Source organism: Gadus morhua, chromosome 12, assembly GCF_902167405.1.
Source record: "Gadus morhua chromosome 12, gadMor3.0, whole genome shotgun sequence".
Taxonomy (NCBI): domain Eukaryota; kingdom Metazoa; phylum Chordata; class Actinopteri; order Gadiformes; family Gadidae; genus Gadus; species Gadus morhua.
This window is the reverse complement of record NC_044059.1, coordinates 4,532,896-4,550,395: the sequence shown is the minus strand read 5'-3', so window position 1 is coordinate 4,550,395 and position 17,500 is coordinate 4,532,896. Positions and strand designations below refer to the sequence as shown.

The 17,500-nt window shown below is 47.8% G+C and overlaps 1 protein-coding gene across 3 annotated transcripts in view; it reads left to right on the top strand.

Moving 5' to 3' along the window:
- Positions 1–2,394: 2,394 nt before the first annotated feature.
- The window catches only part of pdgfra (platelet-derived growth factor receptor, alpha polypeptide), a 26,331-nt gene continuing 11,225 nt past the window's right edge, over positions 2,395–17,500 (top strand). Inside the window, exons 1-18 of one of the 3 annotated variants that reach the window (XM_030372728.1) lie at positions 2,395–2,644; positions 4,996–5,078; positions 5,182–5,469; positions 5,645–5,914; positions 6,852–6,991; positions 9,057–9,219; positions 9,585–9,777; positions 9,957–10,072; positions 10,236–10,532; positions 10,827–11,105; positions 11,537–11,667; positions 12,298–12,466; positions 12,705–12,894; positions 13,304–13,419; positions 13,943–14,069; positions 15,282–15,478; positions 16,784–16,878; positions 17,146–17,278. In XM_030372728.1, the coding sequence (XP_030228588.1) occupies positions 5,021–5,078; positions 5,182–5,469; positions 5,645–5,914; positions 6,852–6,991; positions 9,057–9,219; positions 9,585–9,777; positions 9,957–10,072; positions 10,236–10,532; positions 10,827–11,105; positions 11,537–11,667; positions 12,298–12,466; positions 12,705–12,894; positions 13,304–13,419; positions 13,943–14,069; positions 15,282–15,478; positions 16,784–16,878; positions 17,146–17,278 (2,962 nt within the window). In that variant the 5' untranslated portion in view covers positions 2,395–2,644; positions 4,996–5,020. The remainder of the gene's footprint in view (positions 2,645–4,995; positions 5,079–5,181; positions 5,470–5,644; positions 5,915–6,851; positions 6,992–9,056; positions 9,220–9,584; positions 9,778–9,956; positions 10,073–10,235; positions 10,533–10,826; positions 11,106–11,536; positions 11,668–12,297; positions 12,467–12,704; positions 12,895–13,303; positions 13,420–13,942; positions 14,070–15,281; positions 15,479–16,783; positions 16,879–17,145; positions 17,279–17,500) is intronic. The other 2 variants (XM_030372730.1, XM_030372729.1) reach the window with 2 other exon arrangements.

The window sequence follows — 17,500 nt, the reverse complement described above, 5'->3', positions numbered from 1 at the left end:
CAGTACTGTCTGACTTTAAACCCTACTCACTCCTTAATGATCTGTATCTGTACTCACAGTCTAACCCCTATACCTGCTCATAAATGACCTGTCTCTGTACTCACTAACCGCTACCTGCTCCTAAATAGCCTGTCTTTGTTTTAACTATCCAACCACCGTCCTGCTTCTCCATGATCTGTCTCTGTCTAACCCCTGCTCTTTAACAACCTTTCTCTGTATATACCTTTTAACCCCTACCTGCTCCTCAAAAACCTGTTTCTATACTAACTATCTGACCCTACGCTTCTTAATGACCCGTCTCTGTGCATACTGTCTAACCCCTACCTGCTTCTTAATGACTTGTCTCTGTACATACTGTCTAGATCCTACCTGCTTCATAATGACCTGTTACTGTACATACTGTCTAGATCGTACCTGCTCCTCAATGACCTGTCTCTATACGACCTATCTGACCCATACATGCTCCTTAATGATATGTCCATACTATAGACATATCATTAAGAAGCAGAGAGTAGACAATATAGTCTATACTGTCTAACCTCTTCCTGCTTCTTAATGACCTGTCTCTGTATATATGACCCCTACCTGCTCCTCAATGACCTTTCTCTATACTCACTATCTGACCCATACATGCTTCTTAACGATCAGTATTTGTACTGTCTAACCCTACCTGCTCCTCAATGACCCGTCTCTGTTTCCACTGTCCAAACCTTTGTTGCTCCTGACATTCCTGTTTCTGCAGTCAGTGTCTACCCCATATATGCTCTTTCATGATCTGTCTGTTTTCACTTTCTGAATTATACATCCATGTTCTGTAGGGTTGGTCATTTTTTGCAGTTGACGGTTGGATTTCTTTAGGCTAAGAATAGGCCTACAACATAGTTTTATCTGTTCTATGGATCTTGATTTTTTTTTGTGGGAGTCACATTTGAAGTCAATATAAAGCCTATGAATTGCGCATTTACAGAGGATAGCCATGTTCTATTGTGCTAAATTGCGCCCCCTGGTGGCCGAAGACGGTCATACTTTAGGTCCACTATTGGCTGTGGACGTTGCAGTGTCCTCCTCTAACGTTGTGCAATATATTTAACGCAACACACCCGAGCATTGAAGTGTCACTTGATACAAAGAGAGGATATAAAGTGTATGCCTCACGTTTAATCCCTTTTAATTAAGCGGAAGCGCCCATCTTTTGTTTCTTTGTTCTTGCGAGGCTTCTTCCCTTTATAATTATTGCTACTGCCTGTTTTATGACTCTTCAACACGTCAATACATGTCTTGACTTCCATCGAATATAGCGCCAAGGCGTGGATATAGTTACCATTTCGCCTGTCCTTACATTAGTGGCTGAAGAGCACCACACAAAAAGAGAAACCCTGAAAAAGCCTGCAGGCTGACGGTTGGGCTTAACGGCTAAAGTTAGAGGTCCTTTGTTTGGAGAACAAGGGACGCTGTTCTTTTCGCGCTTGCTCCGAGGGAACATGTGGAAGTGATTGTGCCTATCGGCTGGAGCGCTGTTTCTCGGGCTGCCAAGCGCTGAGCCTCCGGGGGAAACCTCGCTCGGATACCCCGCTTCACTGCCCCGAGATAGGTGACTCCTAATGAGCCATTATTCTGCCCACCCCTCGGTCCGACAGGTCAACCCCAGGCTACGAGATCTTGGGACTTATTGAATAGTAGACGGTCTATGTGGATAAACAGCTGACACACCTGCACCAACACGTAAGGGACCGTGCACACACGTACACGTACACGTACACGTACACACACACACACACACACACACACACGTGCACACACACGCACACACACACACACACACACACGTGCACACACACGCACACACACACACAGGCACACACGCGCGCGCGCACACACACGCACACGCACATACACCCTCTCTCTCTGTTCAGAGAGAGAGCATCACCAGTAGATATAAGATGGTGTTGGAGCGCCCTCTATGAGTTTGTAGATATCTTTGTGGTTTTAAAAAAACAACCTTTTCACATCATGTGGCCTGCAGGCAAAAAACGAATACTTAGGTATGCATATTTGGAGGAAACGTTAAAAGAGAATAGCGCTTTTCGGTTGGCAAGATAGATATTCATGTTAGGGATGTTTAATAAGGGCCAATCAAACTTCATCATGGGCTTAAAACTAAAGATTGTTATCCAGAAAAAAGTCTTAGTTGAAAAATAAAAGGAAAACATATCTGTATGGAAATAAATACAACAAATGTTAATCTAATTTCAAACGACCAACTCGAAACGCTGCTGTTACTTTTTCTGAACGAGACTCTTATTTTGAAGGGAACCTCTGCGCTTGATGGGAGTAGAGGAGGAGAGGAGGGGGGCATTTCCTGCGAGTTATTTACTTTGAGCCAGATGATTAGTTTTTTTGGGGGGGAGGAGGAGTATGGACTGTAACATTGAATCAATTACAGGTCGCTGTAGCCCAGGCGCATTCAGAAACGCGGCTGTGGAAGTGGACGGAGCGGCGCACGTATGCTCGCTCTGCCGGCGAACAAACCACTTCTCCGGACACATACTGCACCTTGGACCGTTCCCTCCTGGAGCCTTTACGCTCCCGATGCGCATTGGATGTAATTAATCGAAAGGAATATAAAACCCTGGGATTGTAAAAGGTAATAGAATGGTTTGAATCTTGATCATCACCACTTGAGATCATTTAATGTAGTAACAAATGTAAGCTGTGTTGGCGCCCATTAATTGAGGGTGTGGGACTTGTTTTTTTTAATGTCAATTAAAAAATATATATATCCCAAAATAAAACAAACTTAACCTCATGAAATAGATAAAGTTAAATTACCACCACTTAAAATAACAAAGCGTTTTTTTCCCATAATTTGGAATCAGTTGAAAATCTGGTTGATTCCCTGCAAAAAAAGTTATTCCTCCCATGGAACTGGACCTGGGATGCCCACTCCGTTTCAGTTTCTGCAACACGTTATCGGGCGATAGGGATGATAGGAATTCTTGCTTATCGTCCACCATATGGTCTCACCTCCGGGGGCCTAGCGGGCAGACGTGGCTCCCTTGGCTGAATGAAAGTGCTTCTTTTCGGCCTCACAGCTGGAGGTGTCACCTCGCGGACTGAAGCGCTATTGTGGAGATGCCTGACACTTAATGGAAAACACATTGGAGAAAACCTATTCCTTTTTTTTCTACCAATTTTTTCTTCGCCTGCTCATGGAATGCTTTAAAAAAGGAATATCTGCATCGCAATGATTCGAGGCTGCGGAACAGAAAGTGGCAAAAGGAAAGAAACTTTTGCATATGGGCAAACTGCTTTCTTCCAGAGTCACAACTTTTGAAGCACTATGCCGATGGATACAGGAGAAACGGCACGCGTATAGCGTAACTATATATTTAGTTTCTTCATTCTGCTGTTATAATTGACTTATTTTGTAATCGTCCAGAGGCGCTTCAAAAAAAAGTCAAGAGTCAAAGGTTTTAATGAGTGAGGGCTCATTAGGGATCCACTCCCCCGCTGTGTGGGAAAGACATGGCTCAGAAGAGAAGATTGATGATCATCTATAATCAATTAATCGATTCAGTACACACATGTGTGTGCCTGCTATTAAGCAATTGAACATCGTATTTTGTGCAAAATCAGAACAGGAGAGAGTATAGAGTAAACAGTGGGGCCACATTCCTTCAGTCTAGCGCACGAGCCTTAGACGAATAGAGCGACATGGAGACTGGGAATGACTTTTCGCTGAAATCTCATTTCGAAATGATGTGCTTACAAAGAGTTGTGTTGACACCCTGGCCAAAGTTGGTCTGCAATGTCTGGAGATTCTCAAGCGAATAATACTTTGTTGTGTAAGCGCGCGCGAGTGTGTTTGTGCGCGCGCGCTCGCGCGTGGAGGGCGTCCACTAATTATACTCTTGCTAAACCCAGGTTGGCACGGTAATTAGCCTGTCCTGTCTCGGATGAACTGAAGCCACAAAACACTTTGTCAGGGCAAACGGTTTATGGAATTATTTGGAAAAAGGGCCATTGTTCGATGGATTTCCCATAAAATCCATATTGGACAAAGCGCACAAGAGACATGATGATTTCAAAGGAGAAAGGAAAATAAAAGACATGAAAACAGAGGTGCGGAGAGACTGTTTCAACTTCAGGGTAATGGTTATTAAGCAAGAGTTGAAGAGGCAGTTGGGGAAGTTTGGATGAACTCTTACAGCAGTGTGCTACCCAGTTATCCAGTGTGCTGGTTGGGTTGTTTCGCTCTTATTCATTTGTTCCCGGACAGATAACAGATAAATGAGCGTCACTGGACAACATCTATGGTCAAACGGACCATGATGGAACCAGTTCGATGTGTTTGTTGTTGTTTTTGAGAAATTCGATTTAAATTGAAAACGAGATACACTTTATATATTGGCCCTTGTTTTTCTGCGCGAATGCAATCCCCTTATATTAGACCATATCCTAAAGAAATTACGTAGCCTATATAGGTAGGCTACTATAAATGTTATTAGCATTTATAGTAAAGATATTTGTTTTTATAGTAGATCCACTATCGATCGTGGTAGTTAATGTTGAAACCGTTTTTTGTTGAAGCAATTTAGTTGGCCTATTCTTGTTTGAAATTTACAGAAAAGGACTGTAAAAAAAAATATGCGGAGACGAAACCGTCACGACGCAGTCATAAAGCGGACTATGTCGCCACCTAGCGGCCAACGTTTGAGGGGCATACCCAACCGAACTGGAACTTGGCACCATTCGAAAAAGAATAAAAATAAAGTTCACTCCATCTGCCTATCCCGAATATTCCCCTGATGTGCAGCAAGAAATCAACGCCCTTATACTCAAAATCACACTGAAACACCCCAACTTTTACTGAAAACCTGCCTCACAACACATAACTGATCAATGTGGTTGGATGAGCTTGGAATCCGTCACGTAAACTATAGGACGCAAGTGTTTACCGAACCAATGAGTGAGACATGTGCTTTTCATTTACAGGACGACCCAAAAACTAACAACGGTCATGGCCGGAATGAAGAGATTCCTTACATTTGGAGTTGTCTTGCTGGGCGTCATATCAGGTAAGGACACAATATTTAGCGATGAACTAACGCGCTTTTTAAATTTACGTTTATTACGTTATTTAGCTTGCTGCACATTTTCATCCAACGTTTCCTTTTGCAGCTTCCTGCGGACGCTCCACGCCGACCATCGATTCCAAGGAAGTCGAGTTCGTTCTCTCGCCTCTCTCCACGTTCAACATCAGCTGCATAGGCGAGAACGTGATCTGGGCCGAGCCTCTGCCCCGAAACACCTTCGTCTTCGCGGGCTCCGACTCGTCAACGCTCGTCATCTCTAACGCGTCCGTGGAGCATACGGGAACCTACACCTGTCAGAACCAAGATCCCGACGACCGACCTGTTGACGAGGACGAAGAACTCAACGAGGCCGTTATTTACGTTTTTGTCGCAGGTGAAGAATAATTGTCACGCGATTTTATTTCATTGGTTTAACTAGAGTTGTACCTATTTTATTGGGAATACACATGGGAATAGTTTTTTTTAATGGGAGGTTCTTGTGTGGCAAAGTTCTGGATGTTGGCGTTCCGAGCTGGTGCTTGATCGTTTGATCGTCATTCCACGTCCAGACCCAGAGGTCCCGTTCGTCCCGGAGGAAGCGGCGAACCTCATGGTGTTCCCGATCATCGGCAACGGCGTCTTCATCCCCTGCCGCGTCTCGAACCCCTACTCTCACGTGACGCTGAATGGAGTCCCGGGTGGCCAGGAGATTCCCGCTCTGTACGACAACAAAATGGGCTTCTTCAGCAACATGCCGGTGGGCCAGTACCGGTGTGAGACCACCGCGGCGGACGGCCGTACGGTCCACAGCGAGACGTACACCGTGGAGAACCTCAAAGGTGAATTTGACGTTTGCCTTTATTTCTTTTCTTTTTTTCCTACCTCCATCATGGAATTAGTCTGCAAATATTAAAGAGCTCATATATGTTTTGATCATGTCGTGACCTAACCTATTCACAAGTTTGACTGGAGAAGAGCTTTGACCTTGATAAAGTGTGGGTGAGGGTCCTTTTCCCTTACCAAAGTAAGGGAAAACCTCCCAACCGCAGGAAAACCAAACTGCGGTAGAAGGTGTCGCGTTGTGACTTCATAGCCCAGACTTTATAGCGAGTCTAATGAGACTAGTAAGGAAGTTCTGGACAATCTGGACACAGCTTGTAACAGTCACTTCTTGCTTTGACCAATCAGAGAGCTCAATGGTGATCTAAGGTGTGACATCATGTCATTATCACCGTGGGAGATGACCACATGGGTAACATGCCGGGCATATGTGTGTATGTGCACACACACACATGGGATAATGTAATGATGTCATGAAAAACACATTTGTAAGAAAAAGAGAGCGAGATAATGGTAAAGAGAAATATATGTATATATATATATATAGAGAGAGAGAGAGAGAGAGAGAGAGAGAGAGAGAGAGAGAGAGAGAGAGAGAGAGAGAGAGAGAGAGAGAGAGAGAGAGAGAGAGAGAGAGAGAGAGAGAGAGAGAGAGTGAAATAGGAGAGAAATAATACATGAAGAAAGAGAAGCAGAGAGAGTGAGTGAAGGAAAGAGAGAGAGAGAACTGAGGTCATGGTTGTGGTCAATCGAGAGATGACTGTGCTTACATCTGTCTGGCTTTTTGTGTGTGTGTGTGTGTGCGTGTGTGTGCGTATGTGTGTGCGTGAGTGTGTGTGTGTGTGTGTGTGTGTGTGTGTGTGTGTGTGTGTGTGTGTGTGTGTGTGTGTGTGTGTGTGTGTGTGTGTGTGTGTGTGTGTGTGTGTGTGTGTGCTGAAAAAGAAGAGAGTGAGGACTTCCACGTGGAGGTGATTGCCAGTGAAGAGGCGGTCAGGGCCGGCCAGCCCTTCAACATCACCTGTTTGGCCCCTGAGGGCCCCCTCTATGTGCAGAACTGGCTCCACCCCACGAGACAGGTACTGAAGAACAGCCTCCATGTCTGTTACCATGTCTCTCTCTCTCTATTGCGCTCCCTCTCTTTCTCTCTCTTTTGCTCTCTCTCCATTTCTCTCCCTCCATATTTTTCTACATCTCTCTCTCTCTCTTTCTCTCACACATACAGATTTCTATCTCCACCTCACTCACTCTCTCCCTCTCTTTCCCCTCTCTTTATCTATCTCTCACACACAAATAATTATACCTCCACCTCACTCAGTCTCTCTCTTACTCTCTCACTCACTATCACAGACGCCACACACACATACACACACTCTCTCACTCCCGCCCACTGACACACCCACACTAGTCTATGTTTGAAGTGTTGCTTTTTTCAGCTCTTTAACGTTTCCCGGCAATTCCCTGCTGACTTCAGTGGCAGTCTTCGCTCAGTTTAATGTCCTCTGCTTGTCCCCTGACTTCCAAACAGCAGAGAGTCTTTCTCGACATCCACTGTAGCACGGAATCGCTCTATTTAACGGCGGAGAAAGAAAGTTGTACTTTTGTCTTCTTTTACTTGTACAATCATTTGGAGCCAAACTGGGCGGTGTTTGAAGTCGGAGAGAGTTAGCCTTAAGCTGTTAGCTGTTAGCCATTAACCATTAGTGGTCTTGGACAGCGGCGGGAGAGGAAGCAAGCAGTGCTCAACAAGGGGAGCAGCAGCCGCCAGGACCATTAGACGACCCAGAGCAGTTAAACAGATCCTCCCGAACCAACCAGATGAGGAGCAGAGGAGAGGAGAGGGGAGGAAGGGAGAGGAGGTGAGAGGAGGGGGGAGAGGAGGGGAGGGGAGAGGAGAGGGGAGATGAGGGGAGGGGTGCAGAGGAGAGCAGAGAGGGGAGAGGAGGGGAGGGGAGAGGAGAGAGGAGGGGAGGGGAGAGGGGAGAGGAGAGAAGGGGTGCAGAGGAGAGCAGAGAGGGGAGAGGAGAGAAGGGGTGCAGAAGAGAGCGGAGGGGAGGAGAAGGGAGAGGAGAGGAGAGAGGAGGGGGCAAGGGAGAGGGGAGAAGAGGAGAGGGGGTGAGAGATGGGAGGTTAAAACATCAGCACAACTGACCTGAAGACAGGAGCTGCCTCAAAGGAAAACACCGACCGTAAATCGCGTGCCCGACCTTGTCTTGTCCAGAGCAGATACATGCCCCACTTTAGGATGACCCCCCCCCCCCCCAATCCTGCAGAAACAGTGTGGTCCTAGACATGTTCTAGATTAGCTTCAGAAGTGTCGGGCTTTATTCCCAATAATGTGTCTGTGTCTGTGTGTGGTGCATGTGTGAAGTATGGTGTGTGTGTGTGTGTGTGTCTGTGGTGTCCGATATGTGTGTTATGTGTGTGTGCTACAATGCGCGTGTGCAGGTCCATAATCCTCGTAGCACATTGTGCTACAAAGCGTCTGTTTTAGTGGGAATCCTGCAAGCCTTTTTCCAGAGGCGCTGAGTTAAATCCCAGCTCCTCTGACGACTGCATGGGCTCCATGCTGCAATTACAGGCCTTTAAAAGGCCCTGGGATCCTGATTTATACCCTGGGCCCCGCAAGTGTTTTACCGATCAACCCCAGCAGAATGCCTGTGAGGGCTCTCTGAAGGCTCTCTGAAGGCTCTCTGAAGACAAGACATAGGATGACATACCTGTCAAATGGAAAACCACCAAGAGACACAGAGCTGAATATCAGTTTAACAAGACACGCTGAAAGCTAGGCTGTCGTCAGTATCCCTTAACCTTACCGAAGCCTGATGTTTATGCATCTTCCTCCTCTCTCACCTCCCACTCCTCTCCTCCTCTCATCCTTCTCTTCTCCCCTCCCCTTCTCTCCTCTCCTTTATTTATTTTATTCCTCTTCCCCCATATCCTTCTCTCCCTTCCCTCCTCCACTTCTCCTCCTTCTTTGCTCCTCCCCTCTTCCTCGCCTCACTTCCTCTCTCCTCTCTCCTCCTCTCCTCCCCTCATCCTCGCCTCCCTTCCTCTCCCCTCCTCTCACCTCCTCTCCTCCCCTCTCCCTCGCCTCCCTTCCTCTCACCTCCTCTCCTCTCCTCCCCTCCTCCTCTCCTCCAGGCTGCGGACGCCGTCCAGTCGAAGCACACCGCCCCCGACTCTGTTGCGTACACCCTGAGCGTGGGGGGTGCCAGCATGCAGGACAGCGGCGTGTACGAGTGTTCAGTGACGCACGTCATCAGCGGCCAGACCCGGGGCAATAGCGTGGCCATCACCGTATTCGGTAAGGAAGGAGGTCTCTCTCTTCTGATTGCGGATTGGCCGATCCGGATTGTTATGTCATATATTTATTAGAGCTGTCAAGCGATTAAAATATTTAATCGTGATTAATCGCATTAATGTCATAGTTAACTCACGATTAATCGCGATTATTCGCAAATTCTTTTTCTATGCTAAATATCCCTTGATTGGTTTGCGTTAACGCCGTTAATAACGCGCTCTAATACGCGAACTAACAGCTCTAATATTTATATTGTCTTTATCGATTCATTTATTTTCCTTGCGATCCCAAAAAGAATGTTGTTCATTCTCTCTCCCTACCTCCCCTCCCCCTCCTCTCCCTCTCCCTCTCTCTCTCCCGGGCCGTAGAGGAGACCTCGTTCGTAGCCCTGGACCACAGTGGGATCGGCACCCTGGAGGAGGTCACCCTGCTGGAGCAGACAGAGTTCACCATCCTCCTGGACGCCTACCCGGCCCCCAAGGTGTCATGGCAACGCGACGGAGCCGCCATGCCAGAGAACTACTACCTGTCCACCAAAACCAGCCACATTTCAGGAAACCGGTGAGCTGCGGGGAAAAGATCTCAGCTATCGATGCACTTTATTTATATTGCACATTAAGCACAGATGCAAGTCTAGGGTTTAGCCTAAACTAATACTGATGGCTCAACTAAACTTTATGTCTCCACTAAACGAAAAGTATATGATATTGGTATATAATATATTATGTGTAACACGGCAGGTACGAAAGTGTTGTGACGCTTCGGCACCCCCTTGAGAAGGACAGCGGTAACTACAGCATCACAGCACTCAGTGGAGACCATTCGGCCCACTTCTCCTTCATGCTCAGGGTCAAAGGTAAGCTGGAGGAGGATGGATGGATGGATGGAAACACAGATTGATGGATAGAGAGATGGATGGATGGATGGATGGATGGATGGATGGATGGATGGATGGATGGGTATGTGGCTATGTTGGTATAGCTGAAACGCGTGACTGACCACCAGCACGGTACTCTCAGCCCCCAGTAGTTCGGTGGGCTTCCGGCAGGACTCGGCCCCGATGCTGGACCCCGACCGGGAGGACATGATCATACCCCTCCATACCTCCTTCAGCCTGACCTGCCGCGGCCACTCCCCGCTCTACTGGAGCATGCCCTTTGACCTCCCCGAGCAGACGCAGGCGGACAGCAGCGGCCTCTTCGTCTCCGCCGTCACCGTGGAAGCTGCCATCGTCCACCACACGGGCCGCTACAGCTGTCACTATGTCAACGGCCAAGAGGACGACGAGCCAGCCAGCATCTACATCTACGTACCAGGTACCCAGTCTGTGTGTGTGTGTCCGTCAGTCTCTTCGTGCCAGGTACCTGTCTGTCTGTCTGTCTGTCTGTCTGTCTGTCTGTCTGTCTGTCTTTCTCTTCGTACCAGGTACCCCTCCGTCTGTCTGTCCGTCTGTCTGTCTCTTCATACCTGCCTGTCTGTCCGTCCGTCTGTCTCTTCATACCAGGTACTCCGTCCTTCCATCTGACTTGTCTCGTCTGCCTGGCTAGCTACCTAGCAAAACCCCTTTTAGTCAGCTGTTCTCTGATTGGCCGAGTGCTGTTGCCCCGCAGACCCAGAGGTGCCCTTCCTGCCCCTGTCCCTGCTGTCCTTCGGGAACCACATGGTGTCGGAGCCAAAGGACATGGCCATCCAGTGCATGGTGTCGAACCCGGAGGCCAACGTGACGCTGTTCGACGTGTACACCCAGCAGCCGGTGGCCAGCACGTACGACAGCCAGCGCGGCGCCATGGGCGTGTTCCCCGCCGGCACGTACGCCTGCAGGGCGCTCATCAACGGGCAGGAGCACATCAGCCAAGAGTACATCGTCCACGGATTCCCCCCCGGGACAGGTGTGTGTGTGTGTTTGTCTCTGTCTTATGTGTGTGTGTGTGTGTGTGTGTGTGTGTGTGTGTGTGTGTGTGTGTGTGTGTGTGTGTGTGTGTGTGTGTGTGTGTGTGTGTGTGTGTGTGTGTGTGTGTGTGTGTGTGTGTGTGTGTGTTCATGGTCCTGTGTGTGTGTGTGTGTGTGTGTGTGTGTGTGTGTGTGTGTGTGTGTGTGTGTGTGTGTGTGTTTTAGTGTGTGTCATGGCGCGCACATCTTTCAACAGCGATAAGGGTGTGTGACTTTTATGTGAATCTGGGGTGTTCACTGATGACTTACATGTTGGGGAGGGAGTGTGGACGGGTGCATGCATGCCCTGACAAGATCATTTCAAACCCACGGCGTGCATGTGGCTGGAGAGCTGGTGGCTGAACCATGTCTCTCCCGTGTGTTCTCCCAGGCACCTCTGACCTCCACGTGGAGCTCAAGGCCCAGAGGACCGCCCTCCTGGTGGGGGAGACGCTCAACATCAGCTGCATAGCCCACGGACCGAACCTCCTGGAGGACCACTGGAAATACCCCGGGAAGCTGGTGAGACAACGAACCGCCCGAAACCCCCACCACCACACTTCCCCCCTAACCCACCAATACCCGCTAGCGTTCTCTTAAAGTCAGCATCTGTCTTTATCCTCCTAGCAGCTTTCTACTCTGAACACAGAGTTTTGTTTGTGGTCGTGACACCAAGTCGGAAGCGAAGAATAGCATCCGAGCCACAAACAACACTGTTAGGGCATTCTCTTTTAAATGCTTCCTCTATCTCCAATACTTAGTGTCGGCCCAAAGCAAAGTGTGCAATCTATTCTACACTAAGCTTAGAATAGCTTTAAAGTGGCTTAGAGTTAACGTAACTTAACCTTACTTAACAGAGCTTAACTTTAGCTGACTTAACATAACTTAACGTTATTTCCCTTTCAGTGTTATTCAACATATTTTATCTAGATTTATTCTAGCATAATTTTACTTAAACCTACACTATGTAACGTTTCACTCTAGCCATCACTTTCAAATGAATATTTTCCCAGCATTTTTCTCATTTAACATTTATTTTGGATTGATATTCTTTATACTTCAAAACTCAACCCAGCGGCTTATGTTTCTCGTTCTGTCGATCTTCATTCTTATCGTTACATTTATCGCTTTTCTCCGTGTGTCCGTGTGCAGGCGGAGCGCGGCATAAAGTTTGTGGTGGAGAACACGCTGAAGCGGGAGATCTACTACACCCTGACCATCCGGCAGGCCTCCATCAAGGACAGCGGCCTGTACGCCTGCTCCATCACCGACATCATCAACAACCTGAGCCATACGAAGGAGCAGATCATCACCGTCTACGGTACCAAGCCCTCCCACAAACCTCTTGTTGTGTGTGTGTGTGTGTGTGTGTGTGTGTGTGTATGTGTGTATCTGTGTTTACATCGTATCTTTATACCAGAGTTTGTTCCCATACGTGAGTCTGTGAGTGTGCGTGTGTATGCGTTTGTGTGCATATTTCCGTGTGTGTATGAATGTGTGCACGCGTGTGCACCCCTGTCCATGCTGACTGCTAAACAACCCCTCCCTCCCCCCTGTAGCTGCACCGTTTGTCACTGTGGCTCCGGAGTTTGGTTCTGTGGAGTCGGCGGAGCTGGACGAGGTGAAGGAGTTCCGGGCGGTGGTGGACTCCTTCCCCAGCGTCCGCGTCACGTGGCTGAAAGACGGCCAGCCGCTGGATTACGTGGTGGCAGAGATCAGCACCAACCTCCGTCAGCTCAGAGAGACCAGGTGAGGGGGCCGCACGAATCAAACGCTCCCTGGGAAAAACTGAGCGCATTCTATTATAACAGACATTCATTATGTGAGTTTGATGTTTGCGTGTATGACGGTGGTATGCTGATTATCATTATGTATATTCATGGATAGGACATATTTATAACTGTAACACATGTATGACTGTGACATTTTTGATATATAATGGTTATGTGTATCAGTGTGATATCTTTACAATATATGTTTTAAGTATGTGATGTTGACAATGGGAAATGCCAACGCGACATGTGTAAGACCGTAATATGTTTATAACATAGGTGATATTTGTTCAACAAGCATACGTTTGTAGTCATTTTGATCAAGGAGTATAATATATATGATATATATGTGAGTCCTATACCATAAACCTCTGTCCTCCCTGCAGATACGAGAGTGTCCTGACCCTGATCCGGGCCAAGGAGGAGGACAGTGGGAACTACACCATCAGGGTGGAGAATGGAAACCAGAGCCATAGCCACAGCTTCACCCTTCAGGTCAAAGGTATGTGTTGGGAGTGAAGCAGACGCCATCATTACCGTGCCTTTATCTGCTGTCTGTTCTCGCGACCCCCGACCCCTCTCTCTCTCTCTCTCATAGTCTGCCTCGTTCTCTGTCCCCCAACTCAGTCTCTTCCTCTCACTTCTCCTCTCGTCTCTCTGTCTTCTGCTCACTTTCTCTATCTCACTCTCTCTAGTCTAGGGCCTCTCTTTCGCTCTCTCTTGCTCTCGTTCATCTCTCTTCCCCTATATCACTGTCATTCACTAAATTATGGTACGTTCAATTACAATCGATAGCTTTTGTATAAATATATGTGAACAAATAAATACATGCAAAATAACTCACATATCTAACGACATGTCTGTTTTTTCTGACGCTCACTCTTTCTCCCTCTCTCTCTCCTACACACACTCACTTGTTGTTCTAACCTCTGCTTTCCCTCTCTCCCTCTCTCTCTCTCTCTCTCTCTCTCTCTCTCGGCCTCTCTCCCTCCCTCTATGTCTATCTCGCTCGCCCTCGTCCACAGTGCCTGCAGTCATTGTGGAGCTCATGGACATTCACCACGGCTCGGCCACTGGCCAGTCTGTGGTCTGCATTGCTGGGGGGCGGCCCACCCCTGAGGTGGAATGGTTCGTCTGCAAGAATATCAAACAGTAAGTCCACTGTACCCCCCCCCCCCACACACACACACACACACAACCTCCCGAGTATCCCCATAAAGCACCGGTATTGTTCAGACCACCGCCAAGCCAGGTCTGTCTGGCCGGTGGGAGTCCGTTAGATCGTTGTTCATCGTCTTTGTGGTGGAAAGTAAGGAAAAAGGAGAGACAATAACAGAGAGAGAAAACTTTGCCTTGTTTGTCCAATCGAAGCGGTCGATGACATTTGACGTTTACATGAGGTCATTTGGCAGACGGCTTTGGATAAACGCGCCTGCCAAAGACTTATAGGTGAGGCTGGGAACAGTCAGAGCATACAGTCCCTGTTGGAGCAGATACAAGAAATGTCAAAAGTGCTGCGCGGCCATTTTCTTTTCAAAACAACTGGGAAAAGTGCAGAGTAGCTAAAGGACGCCACGCACAGCAGTTTTATTTGCATACCCACCAGTCAATTTCAATGCGAGCCTGTACTCCTCTCACCCAATACAATGAACGCTACAGTGAACGCCGGCGGCAAGGCTATGCTATGACCTGATTCTACACATGACTCCTCCCTGACTTCCAACCTAGCATGGAATAGCAGCTTTCATGCACCACAAACCTGGAACAAACTTCCAGAACGTCTGAGGTCTACCTCAACTCCATATACTTTTAAATCAGGGCTCCAAACTTTTTTTGTTTGCCACAGCTTTTTTATAATAGTGTATGTCTGCACTGGCATATTTTGTTCTTTTATAATTGATGTTTTCCTGCCTTTAAGCAGGGGTTGAATATAGAAGACATCTTTCTATCATCTGTCAACCTTCACTCTCTTCCTCTCTGAGGGATCAAAATACGTTTGAAAATGTTTTTTCTTTCTCTCTCTCTCTCTCTCTGTCTCTGTCTCTCTCTCTCTCTGTCTCTGTCTCTCTCTCTCTCTCTCTCTCTCTCTCTCTCTCTCTCTCTCTCTCTCTGTGTCTCTGTCTCTCTCTCTCTCTCTCTCTCTCTCTCTCTCTCTCTCTCTCTCTCTCTCTCTCTCTCTCTCTCTCTCTCTCTCTCTCTCTCTCTCTGTGTGTCTCTGTCTCTCTCTCTCTCTCTCTCTGTGTCTCTGTCTCTCTCTCTCTCTCTCTCTCACACACACTCTCGCCTTTGCTCTCTCCCTTGCTCTGTTTCTCTCTCTCCCTCTCCCCCTCTCTCACTCTCTCTCCCCCTCTTCTCTCCCTCCAGCTGTGCCAATGAGTCGTCCCAGTGGGAGCCGCTCCAGACCAACTCCACCACGGTGTCGGTGGAGTCCCACCTGGACCAAGACAACAACCTGGAGAGCCAGGTGATGTTTGGTCACCTGGAGGGCAACCTGGCCGTGCGCTGCCTCGCACGCAACCACCTGGCCACCGTCAGCAGGGAGGTCAAGCTGGTGGCTAGCGGTGAGCATGCGCACGTACATGCACATACTTTTACATGTATGGGGATAAGGAAGAACACATACAAACACACACACAAATACACATACTCATGTTTGTAAATGCACACTTATGTAAGCACACCCACAGACTCCTGCACACCCACACATACATGTGTGAGTGTTTGGAAAATACACATCGAAAAACACACACTTACACACACACACACACACACACACACACACACACACACACACACACACACACACACACACACACACACATATGTATGTAAACGCATACAATCTCTCACACATGTGTAAACATATATGCGAACACTTGTATGTAAACATAAACAATTACGGAAATATGTTATCATGCACAATCATGTATGTAAACATGGATGCCCACATACACACACACACACACAAACACACACACACACACACACACACACAATAAAGTGAACATACACAGGCATACATAATGTAAGCATAACCCACACAAACACACACACACACACATACACACACACAAAGATACGGTTCAACTCTCTCGCTCACTCACTCACTCACTCACTCTCTCAGACACACACACACACCACCCAGGTTATTACATCCTATACTGCTGGTTACATCCTATACTGCTGCTTTGTTCTTGACACTCTGAGAGAAGGCGACGCTAGTCTTAAGGCATTATTGATGTAGCAGCTGTCAGATTTAGTGTCTCTGCTGAGACAGCTGATGTGTAGTGGTCAAAGGTGTAAACACACACACACACACACACACACACACACACACACACACACACACACACACCACAAACACCAAACACATATACTACTGACATCTGTCTGACCGATGCCCCCACCCCAACCACCCAACCTCCCCAACTCCTGCCTTCCTTCCTTCCTTCCTTCTTTCCTTCCTTCCTTCTTTCCTTCCTTCCTTCCTTCCTTCCTTCCTTCCTTCCTTCCTTCCTTCCTTCCTTCCTTCCTTCCTTCCTTCATACGTGCATCCTCCTCACCCCTATTGGTCTGAAGTACCTTGACACACAGCTGCTTTGGCCAACTAGCTTGACATTAGGTTGATCTTAGATCTATACACGATTAGTATTAGCTTGATGCCACAATGATATCTTGATCTTAGATTGATATAGGACCGCATTAGCCTCACGCTAGCCTTGATACTTGCTTGATATTATCCTCAATCTTGCAAGATGCTAGCTTGATCCTAGATTGGTACTAGGTTAGCATGAGCTAATTATTAGCTTGATTCTAGCATTGTAGCCTGCTAGCTGTTGTGTGACTGCGTCTCTGGTTCCACACAGGTCCAGCATCAGAGCTATCGGTAGCTGCAGCTGTGCTGGTGCTGCTGGTCATTGTCATCATCTCACTCATCGTCCTGGTCATTATCTGGAAACAGGTACGGCTGTTGCCCACCCACCACCACCGTGCCCCGCCCCCATTCTCACTGATCGCCTCATCGCCTCTTCTTTATTAGTTTATCTTCTCTCTTAAGGATGGTTGCTCTGTGTATGTACACTTGGAATCATCTTTAGTGATTTGTGAGAAAATACATTGGAGTGTTTTGTCTTACAAGGTGCTCTGGTCTAGTTCCTCAAATAGAGTGAATAACGTTCTCATGTATACATTTTATTAAACATAATCAAAAACGTCCGCCGTTCCTCAGAAACCGCGCTATGAGATCCGCTGGCGGGTGATTGAGTCGGTCAGCCCAGACGGTCATGAGTACATCTACGTGGACCCCATGCAGCTGCCCTACGACTCCAGATGGGAGTTCCCTCGAGACAGACTCGTACTCGGTAAGAGGTCTCTCTCTCTCTCTCTCTCTCTCTCTCTCTCTCTCTCTCTCTCTCTCTCTCTCTCTCTCTCTCTCCCTCTCTGTCCCTCTGCTGTCTGTTGGCCTCTGTGGTCCAGTGTGTTGGGGTGGTGGTCGTCTCCTGACTGTCTACAGTGGTCTGCAGCGTAGTGTAGCTGCTGGCAGGTCGGGCTCTGTGGTCCAGCGGGCGGCTGTCTGGACCGCG